At 32.8% G+C, this 11711-nt stretch overlaps 1 protein-coding gene across 1 annotated transcript; it reads left to right on the plus strand.

Moving 5' to 3' along the window:
* The first annotated feature begins 458 nt into the window (after positions 1-458).
* Positions 459-1073, plus strand: LOC145164463 (uncharacterized). The gene has a single exon (XM_079083177.1). The coding sequence runs from the start codon at positions 459-461 to the stop codon at positions 1071-1073; it is 615 nt and encodes a 204-aa protein (XP_078939303.1).
* Positions 1074-11711: the final 10638 nt, after the last annotated feature.

An 11711-nucleotide genomic window follows, 5' to 3' on the forward strand; every position in this document is an offset into this window, starting at 1 on the left:
TTTTCTAACGTTCGGAATTTTGTAACAAACGGCTATATAACCTTTAAACATTAAAAAATATTTACTTTTTACAATTTAAACACAACCATCTACACCTATAAATTATCCACTATTCTACTTACAATTTACACTTCAAAAAACACTCTCTATATTTTATTACCTTCTACAAAAAAACCTCATCTCTCATATTTTTTTCTCTCTACATGGATTCAAATCCAAACACCCCCAAACACTCCAAATGCAAATTTTAGCTACATGCAATTGTTAACCTCCCCAATCCAACAACAACCTCTATTCACCACTTCATACCCCCCAAAACTTCTACCAACAACAACCACAACAATTCAATCAACCCCAATTCCAAGTCTTTCAACAACAACCTTCTCAACAATTTCAACAAACTTCTTTTACACCTCAACAATTTCAACCATCTCAATCTCAACCTATAAATCTCGACAATGACGACGACGAACGGGTCCAAGACACACAACAACCATCTCGTCAAAGGCAAAAAAAAACCAAAGATCCAAGAAAAAAAAACTACCGCATGGAACGAAGACGAGGAGGAAGCTTTAGCGAAAGCTTGGATTTTCATATCCCAAGACGGGGATGTCGCCAACTCACAATCGGGTCAAAGTTTTTGGTGTCGTATTTTAGATCATTTCCACGCGTTATTAGGGAAGAAAACGGAGCGGATGTACGACTCGATCAACGCAAAATGGTGTGACTTACGAGCGGATTGCACCAAATTCAATGGCATATTTGACAAGCTTAAAAACATGCATATAAGTGGTAGCAACGACTTCAACATTTTAGCGACCGCGGCCTACGAATACAAAATTACCACCAACGGTAAACCGTTCGGCCACCAAAAAGCATGGGAAGTTTGTCGTAACGGTCCAAAATGGGTTCTATATCCGGAAATGGCGCATTCCGGATCTACAACCGGTTCCAACAAAAGGGCAAGAACGTCCAAGTCGGATGTGGGTTTTGGACTTGACCTCAACGATGACTTCGACGCCACCGAGGGGGAGGGCCCACCGGACGTCCAACTTCGTCGACCACCGGGATAGGACAAAGCGAGAAAGGGAGCGTCTTCAAGCGGAAAAGCATCGTCAACTAGCAACAGCGAGCTTGCGACATCCATAGATAAAGCTCTAGTTTTTCTAGAAAAAAAAGTACGAATCGTCGGAGGCAGCTAATCGCCAAAAAATAGCTCTTACCGATCTTCAAATCATAAACACAAAGCCCCAACCGGATCTCGACCCGGAAAATCTTGCGACCTTTCTTAAAATTCAACGACAAGTCCAGGAGAAATATGGAATTTAGGTTCTAATCTCAATGGTTTTAAGCAAGGTTCTAAATAACGTAAGGCGTGACTTGGCGGCAATCTCAAGCCTCAAGCTTTTCCGAGCCTTGGCGAGCCACGTCGTTTGTAAGGTGTGACTTAAGGCGGCAATTTTGTATATAATTCATATTTTTATATGTATTTTCTTCTATTATTCATTTTTATACACATATACGAGTCAAGGCGGCGTTTTGGTAAAAGCTTGGCGGCACATACAAGCCTTGAAGTCATGGCGAGCTTTTTCGAACCTTGGTTTAAGTAATTTAGGATTTTATTTATGGTTTTAAGTAATTTAGGATTTTAATTTTTTTATGTTTTTTTTAAGAATTTAAGAATTTTAATTTGTGTTTTTTATATTAATGTAATGTGGTTTTAATTTTAATGTTTGTGTGTTTTTTATTTAAATTATGGTTTTATTTTAAATTATGGTTTGTATTTTGTTTTTTATTTAATATAATGTTAAAAAATAAAAAAATAAAAAAAAATGAATTTGTGGAGTGGTAACCATTTCCAATGTTTAGTGGGTTGGTGGTGGGTTGGGTGTGAAGCTAACGTGACGTACATGTGGCATCACTTTTCCGGTGGGGTGGGTGTGACCACTCCCCATAGCCTAATAAGAGTGAATATTGGAGAATTTAGTCTTTCCTTTTACCTTTTTAAATTTAGTAACACCCAACACAAATAAAACGATGATTTTCTTTCCAAAAAAACTTCTGCATATAACCCTAATGAAATTTGACAAAACAAGTAGTCACAATATAATGACTGAAATGTTGGAACGGAATAACACCCACTACTATGTATCTTAATAAGAGTGAATATTGGAGAACTTAGTCTTTCCTTTTACCTTTTTAAATTTAGTAACACCCAACACAAATAAAACCATGATTTTCTTTCCAAAAAAACTTCAGCATATAACCCTAATGAAATTTGACAAAACAAGTAGTCACAATATAATGAATGAAATAAGATTTTTATTTATATAAGTTAAGTCTTAAAAAGGTGTTGGATATGTAGGTAAAATTTTACTTATATTTGAATCAAAGTAATTTCTTTTGACATAAATTAACTGTATTTAATATGCTCGACCACTGTACTTGTACGAAATCAAACACGACAACCAGAAAATGGTAATATGTTTTTATTATATATATAAAAAAAAAAAAAAAACTTTAACTACGATAAAATGAATGAATTATTTGTACCTTCTAAAATTTTAATTTTTTATTCAACCTCATTCTATGTTGTACACAAACATGATAAAACATATAAGATGAAAATTTATATATAAATGTTTGGCGGCGATTATATTACTCAAATGATTGTGTCAAGGGTATTTTTTTCTTTTTTGTGACTAACAATTGGCTCAACTTATAATTAGTTATTTGACACAGAAATAGAGATGACTTATTTCGACAGGTCATGGAACAAACTAAAATGGAAACTAAATACTAAAAGGACAAACCCGTTTAACAGCAATAAACTATATTTTGTAATAAATAAATAAATTATATTTCTAATTTTAGTATTGAGTATAAAAATGACGTCGATTATGTACGGACATCCAACAGACACAGACGCAAAACTGACAGACAACAATGTGTGTTATGTATGCTTTTTGAAATATGATACGTTTAAATAGAACATGGACATTATGATGCTAATTATTAGCACGTTAATTAGAACACACTTAGACTTGTAGATAGTTATTCGTGCTAATAACAAAATTGACCAAACTAAGAGGATTTTTGGTAACTGAATGAAAAGTTTACAAAGAAATTTAATTGTCGAATGGAAATTATCCGCCGCCTACTAAAAAAACCTATTCACCGGTTTTCGAAAGAAACTAATCACCGAATTTCATTTTCTAATCACATACTTTATTTTTATCCCGAAATAGTCTCTCAGAAGAACACTAATCGCCGAAATAAACTATCAACCGCCGTTGCATCGTGCGAGTCTCCTACTAGTTAATATATATATATATATATATATATATATATATATATATATATATATATATATATATATATATATATGATTAGGATCAAATGAGAACACCTACAAGGTTGAGAACGCGAGAACAGATATGGATCATTTAAATATTTAAATCTAAGTTATTATTAAATGGGTGATTTATGAAAATTCTAAAATTGTTGACATTAAATTGTAATATTTAAATGGTCAGAAGGGCATAATAGGAATTGCAACTTTACCTATTTCCTATAATTTCTCACTCTCTCATCTCTTTCCTTTCATTTCTCGTTTTTATATTTCCCCCTATCTAGGGTTTCATAATAATGCCGCCTCCTTCTTAAAAACTTTTTTCTCACATTTCACAGTCGACTCCACTCGTCTTGTACACGCCTCCGAAGATCGGTTCCCCTGCTTGCTACTTCGTTGGTGGTCCCATTGATTTCTACTCACCGGCGCAACCTCGCCTTCACTCCGGCGTAACAAGGCAGCGACGACTCAGGTAATCGGTTCCCCCGTTCGCTAGTTTGTCGATGATCTCATTGATTTCTACTCACCGGTGCAAATTCGCCTCTACTCCCGCGCAGCAAGGCAGCGACAACTCAGGTATGTTTCGATTCCTTTGCCATTATTTGAATGTGATGTCTTTGTTAATTTCTTTTCTAGAAACTGATTTCATAGTTATGTAAAATCTTTTCTTTGCTGATTTCATACACAGTCGATGTATTTGTTGATTTCATTCACAGTCGGTTTCTTTTCTTATGTAATCTGATTTCATACGTACTCGATGTCTTTGTTGATTACATTATAAAAATTAAAATCATTTTGAACATTTTTTAATGTTATGCGCTGCGGAGTAAATTTTTATTAGGGTTTACTTGTATTAGGTAAAATTATAAGTTCAAATAAATTTTATGGATGCACTATAAAAGATAAAATCATCATTTTATTAATTGTGCATGATTAGGACTATGTTTTTTTAGATATAGAGATCAAGAGGTAAGCTTTGAGTTTCAATCATTAATGATTATAACATTTCATTGATGATTATAACATTTGTTGTAGGTTTTGGATGCTCTGCAGAAGAGAAAAGCACCAATTTCACAAACAGAAAATTTTTGAAGAAACGGAAGCTTGATGTTTCAACAAACGGAATGTTGATTGTTAATTATATTTATTAGGGGTGTTTGCGGTGCGGTTTGGTGCGGTTTATCCTCAAAACCGCAAACCGCACCGCATATGCGGTTTGTTATTTTCGGGAACCGCAGACCACACCACAAAGGTAATAAACTGCGTTATGCGGTGCGGTTTTGTGCGGACGGTTTTGCGGTTTTTGTACGGTTTATGCGGTTTAATAAACATAAATATTAAATTTAGTTTTAAACATAATAAGTGTGTGGTGCTTTATATTCTATGAAGAAAAGATTAATTGCCTGTAAAAGCATCTTCTTTATGCATAACATCAAAATATTTTACAATATTTTAAAATTATAATATGAACTTATGGTACTATAAAAAAATATTTTTGATATAATTGGTTTCCCATTTTGACTCATGTTTATCAATCGAAACCTCATAAACATTATTAAGGGTATTAAAAATGGTAAACATCTAGCGTGTTGTGTGTGTGTGTGCGTGTATATATATATATATATATATATATATATATATATACATATATATATATATATATATATATATATATATATATATATATATATATATATATATATATATATGGTATGTTGCAGTGCGGTTTGAACCGCGGTTTGGTAACTATAAACCGCAAACCGCACCGCATAGTGCGGTTTATAAAAACTACAAACCGCAAACCGCACCACGAGCGTTCAAAACCGCATTATGCGGTGCGGTGTGGTGCGGCGCGGGCGGTTTATGCGGTTTGTGCGGATTGATGCACACCCCTAATATTTATTTCTTTATTTGACGGTGTGTAGAGGAAATCGAGATGCTTCTACAAACGGAATGTTGGAGTGTTAATATACAACCAAACAATACAAAGTGGAGAAGATATTGACTTATTCATTTATGATTATATAATAATAGTTAATTATTTTTATTCTAATTTTTGTTTATGTTGTATTCATATGTGATTATAGAAAAAAAGATATGTATTACATTGTAACTTTTTGTGTTATTATTTATGAATAGATGTACAATCTAGATATAAATCTAATATGTTTTATTTATTTATGATTATAGTTGTATTGTAATTTTTCTCTATAAATTGTGTTATATTCGTTTATCATTATAACTTAATTAATCTATTCATTTACGATTACAACAGATTCATATTTGATTACAAATATGTTTTATTTTTGTATGATTACAAATATTCGGTTGAAATGATTAATTCATCAATCTTTTTGAAATACTGGTATATTTAAAAAAAAACTTTTTTTTAATCATGGTAAAATCAATCTTTTTGATATACCGATAAAAAAAAATTTAAAAACGTTTTTTAATCATGGTAAAAAGTTTTTTTTTTCGTAATCTATTTTATTAAAAATAGATTAAATTCATTTCTGGTATCTGGGTAAAATATCAATCAGTTAGACAACATCCCATGTTTGTAGGAATTAATTAATTATCCATATTTAATTATATTGTAAAATTCCTTTTACGCCCCTATGGAATGATTGGTCTACAATTGTTCTCGCGTTCTCAACCTTTTAGGTGTTCTCATTTGATCATATATATATATATATATATATATATATATATATATATATATATATATATATATATAGAGAGAGAGAGAGAGAGAGAGAGAAAGAGAGAGAGAGGTTCAAATGTTTTTCACATTTATTGTGTGCTAGAATACACCAATAATAATTTAGTAAAAATTATATGTAATTAAATGATATCTTAACTTATAATTCTTTTTTATTGAAACTAATTAAGTTCGTCATGAATGTCAACAATAATATTCTTTCAGAATGAATTCGTATCTAGAAGAATGAGAGTGTATTTTAACAGAATACTTTCGTTGTTCATATTTAATGCAACTTTATTGTATTTTAAGTGAGTGAGTCCTAAAAACAAAAAAACGAACTCATACATAAAAACGTAGATGCGAATTCATTCTGAAAGAATGTTATTGCTGACATTACTGACGAATTTAATTAGTTTCCATAAAAAGAGAATTATAATTATGGATATCATTTAATATACATACAATTATGGAAATAATTTAATATCTATCTTTATTTAATTAAATAATTATTTAATTTTACAAAATTCTTATTGATGCATTGTAGCATATAATAAATATAAGAAACACATTAATCATATAAAATTTCCTTCTTATTTGATCTTTACTATATATATATATATATATATATATATATATATATATATATATATATATATATATATATATATATATAACAATTACATTACAGTTAATATAATATTTTTATATACTTTTACTAACGATAAAAAAAACATACACATAATTATATATTTAAACACTTCATAGATGTATTTACACAAGTTTATTTTTTATTTGTAGTTTATATCTAAAACTATAGTTTTTATTCTTTTTATTATATGTAAACAGTTAGAATTAATATAATATTTTCATATACTTTTACTTAGGATCATAATAACTAACTTTTCAACCAAGAATTATGTATTTAAACACTTTAATGTAACATTATAATTAGTTCGCTTTTATATATTTCTAAGTATCACACGATTATAATAACATAAAATCATCAAGCGAGATTTTGTTTTATGACAAAAACAATGTTATTATTTAAAACTATTAGAGTGGACAGGGGTTGGCTTCAGGCTCAAGGTGTTATCGGTGATATAGTCGACAACAGTTGAGGTACCGTCGACAACATTGTTCTAAACAGTTGAGGTACCTTCAAAATGCTAGACTCACAACGTTATAATATGTAAAGAAAGAGGGATAAGAAAATAGATATGATAACATGAAAACGGAGAGAATATAACGAATCGGATCTGTGGTCTGACGAATGTGGATTTTCATTTTTTGCAGGTTCATTTATTAACGGTTGTCCGTGATAAAAGAGTAGCACAAGGACTTAAAATAAAAGAATAATTGTATTTCTTTATATTTTCCTTAGTGCTTTAAATTATGATTTTACTGTAAACCTGAATTTAGTCTGGGATGTAATTTGTTTTATTTGAGTAACAGAATTCCGTAAATTTTTAGAAATAACTCTGATAATCCATAGTTAATTAGATGAGAAAAGTTTGGATCGCTGTAATAACAGCTTTGACTTAGCATATCATTGGTCAGCTTTCTGTGCCAACACTTGAATTGAATCCCCTAAAATGAATACAACAAATGTAAGGAACCAAATTGATGTATCTTTATGTAAATATTTTGTAGTGTGTACATGCTTACGTATTTGCCTACAACTAAGAACCACGTTTCAAATGGTCTGAGGTGTGGTATCCATTTATGTAGTACTCGGACTTCAAGTGGTTTCCCTGGAGAACCATACTTTAAAGAATATATCCTCTCCATATGTACATGTTTATGGTTGTAGTGGTATTGTGCGATATTAGGCGTAAGTAAATATGGAATTTATATAGCATGATTTAAAGTGTTCAGATAATAGCTTAGCACATTGAAATTGATGTACATTTAGTTCGGGAAAAAGTTCTAGATGGAATAGTTATGTTATGATAAAGAAGAATGCATCTAAGTAAAAAGTTATTAAAAAGTTCTAGATGGAAAAGTTCTAGATGTAATCACAAAATCCTTAGATGGAATTCAAAATTTTTCTTTTTATGAGAAATTGAAAATGTTTGACCCATACTAAAGTTGAGTCTCAAGAGGAATATTCAAGAATAGTGTGCACAACTAAGCAATCTCAACTCTTTACTTGTTTATTATGTCTTGTTCTTTCTTAATTTTCATTTAAGTTTTGTCCCTATAGCATGTTGCATTGAACTTGTATTGGGGTAAGATTTTTTATGGGCTAAAGGAGTATTTGGCTGATAAGCATGTTGTTGGGATCGAAGTTGCACATTAGTGGTCCCCGACCGGTCGGGTTGGTCTCGAAACGGTCCGGTCTTTTGGGGTTGGTCTCGGAATGGTCTAGTCCATTTTCTTTTCGGACCGGTCTCGGGCCCGTCTTTTCCGGTCCGCTCTTTTTTTATACCGGTCTTTTTTCGGATTGGTCTCGAGGTCCTTCCGTGCGTCTTTTTTGGTTGGATTTACGAGTTTTTTTGGTTTGCTTTCCAAAATTTTCTATTCTTTTGTTTCGGTTTCGAGTTGTTTCCGTTAACAAATATGTGATTAACACCAAATGATATATTAAAAGTTATTGAAAATGATAATTTAAGTTTAATAAAAAAATGAAATAAGTTACATGTAATTAAAAATTGTGTAATTAACACAAAATGAAATATTTATAATGTTTGGCTACCGGTCTTTTTTTGAGATAGCTCTCAGACCGATCTCAATCGGTCTTGGTCTTGTGTTAATCTCGCACAACAACAAATCAGCCCTTTAGCGACGATATCAATAGCGACGACGCCAGCCTTTAGCGACGACAATAGTTCATATCGCCGCTAAAGCGTCCTGTCGTCTCAATATACGTCCTCGCTAAAGATCTGCCACCGACGATCCTCTTTTGCCACACACCATTTGATCGTGACCGTACGATGCTAAACTGATCCATCGGCTAGGGTTTCATCTCATGGGAAGTAATAGCGGCGTCCCCAATTGCGACGACATTTCGCCGCTATTGATGGCTATCTGCGTCAATGTCATCTTGACCGTTTGATTTATTTTGGATCGGAAGGTTAATAGTCACCACAGAATGGCGCGTGTTTTTCCCTCCAACGTGTCGCCGCTATTGTCTATTTGTCGTCGCTAAAGGCGTCGCTGCTAAAGATGGCGCCCTTTTGACTCCCACTTCGTCCCAGACGACCCATTTTTTGCATCTGCTCTTTCTCGCAAAACTCTGGCGACCTACGTTTTTAGGTACGTTTTTCCGGCTTAATTGTAACATCCGGATTTTCAGGGACATTATTGTGTATGTTAATCTTGAGATTTAAGGAGGAACTCGACGAGTTGAGGGACCGACTCGCCGAGTCGAGTCGAGATTGCCGCGTGGATTTAACGAATGGACTCGACGAGTCAGAGGAGGGACTCGCCGAGTAGGTGCTGGGCAGAGAAAACCCTAATTTCCCGGGTTTGGGACCTATTTAAAGGCATTTATAGCCTCAATTGCGGCCACCTTCCCCTGAGAATGTCACAACTGGAAATTCTGATACCTTGTAAAACCCTTAACAAATATAACATTGTAGTTAAAGCTTGGAAAAACATCTATGATGCTTGTTCAATGATCACAAAAATTCCATCAAATACTCTACACAAACATTCAAGTAGTCAACAAAAGGTTGGACACCCTAAAAATCCCGGTTTAAGTCCATTTTGGACTAGGATTTTCTTATTGGGCCTAATGGACCAATAAGTTTCCAATTTGATTATTTTGGGCTTAGAACTCTTATATGAGCTCTAATTGGACCCACTTTCTTTTATTTTAACATTTTGGGCCATAATGGGCCTAGAATGAAATAAAATACCCTTATTGGGCCATAACAAATTTAATTAAACCCAAAGGGCCATAAAACTCATGCTTTGATGTATATTGGACCCATATCTTGAACTTAAGCACTCAAGGCCCAAATTCTTTTCTTTCTTTCCTCTTTCTCGGCCCAAGAAGAAAACAAAAAAACATCGAAATTCATGAAATAAGGAGGGTTAGCCACCTCCTTATTACACCATAGACTTCCAAGCAACATCACATACCTCCATGCAACCATCCTATCACCTCTCTATCTTCTCCTTTCTTCTTCTTAATTCTCGGCCAAAGGAAAAACACACACACACACATTTCACCAACTTCTTTCAACCTCATTCTCTCTAGAAAGTCTTCATTTTCCTTCTCAAATTTTCGAAGATCTAAGGTGGATCAAGAAGGTTTCCACCAAAAATCATCAATTCTTGGTCAGTCCTAAAACACTTAAGTTGTATAACTTCATCTTCATGTTAGATCACTCATTCTAAGTAAGTTTTTGGTGATCATACTCCTAGAAACCTACTAAGTTCGAGATCTATCCAAGAAAGCTTGCTAGGGCCGAAAATAGCATCAAACTCTTTCACTTCTTCTTCAAAACCGAACCCACAAACTCATGGTGAGCTTCATACCCCTTTGTTTTCAGTTTTATAATGTTTTTAGGGGAGAATACAAGTGCTTTTGTGTTAGATCTATGTATATATGCATGTTTATGTGTTTAACTTTTAGATCTTTACTTGAAAATGAAGTTTATCACTTGGATCTTCATATAAACCTTGAGAAAAGTATGTGTCCTCACATATAATACTTGTAAACTTGTAGATCTGGGATTTATCCACTTAAAATAGCAAAAACAAGTGTTGTGAACAAACTTAGATAACTTAAACTCAAAAATCAGCCCTTGACAGAAAAGTTTTCGTCCAATCTCGAACTGTTTTTACCTCCTTAATGATAATATTTTTCAAAACTGTTTTACATGCAAAACGTTCAGGTTATTACCTTTAAAATGACTACCCTCACGTTTTCATACGAATTTTCTACTATTTTTGGCGAATTTTACAAAACTGCCTATCAGATTTGAAATAATTTCGGACCAACCTGTGAAGGTGAGCTATTTCACACTTGTTAGAGGCAAAATTGTGAACAAAGTAGACAAAATTTCCAAACTTCCAGAATTTACGGATCCAAATTTCGACTTACGATGATTTTTCTACAAATTTTCCAACAACTAGGTCAGAAAAGCCAAAAACCAGAAAAATGTGTATTTCACAAAAATCAAGCCAAAAAAGATATTTTTGACAAAAATGAGTTTAAAATGTTATTTTTACCACAAACTAGTCAAAAACACAAGTTTTGAACAAAATGGGGGCTAAAGTGTTATTTTTACTATAATTGGGCCTTAATTGAAAACTTTGTGGCTTATTGGGCCAAGAACGTCATTTTTACAAAAAGTGGGCTTTTTATATCAATTTTGTAAATAATCGAGCTAAAATAAACAAAACAATAACAAACGGGTTAAAAACGATATTCTTATCCTTATTTGGGCCTGGAAATAATATACATGTTTAGTGGGACTTAGTGTCCTTTTACATGTATATTGGGCTCAGGGTAGACATTCACATTCATTTTGTGTCTGGAAATAATAAATACGTATAGTGGGCCTTAGTGGTCCACTTACATGTTTATTGGGTCTGGGAATAAGTTTTATATGTGTTCTTCTTTCTTTTCCGTGTAAATTTTCGATTAAGGATCTAGTGAAACCTGTCGGTTGGCACCTTTGAGTGTACAATCGTAGCCTGTAG

Source organism: Lactuca virosa, chromosome 3 (genome assembly GCF_052849685.1).
Source record: "Lactuca virosa cultivar CGN04683 chromosome 3, Lactuca_virosa_CGN04683_v6, whole genome shotgun sequence".
Classification (NCBI taxonomy): Eukaryota; Viridiplantae; Streptophyta; class Magnoliopsida; order Asterales; family Asteraceae; genus Lactuca; species Lactuca virosa.

What these genes read in the sequence shown, in the direction of transcription:
- LOC145164463 (XM_079083177.1), top strand. Translation starts at nt 459, where the DNA reads ATGACGACGACGAACGGGTCCAAGACACACAACAACCATCTCGTCAAA.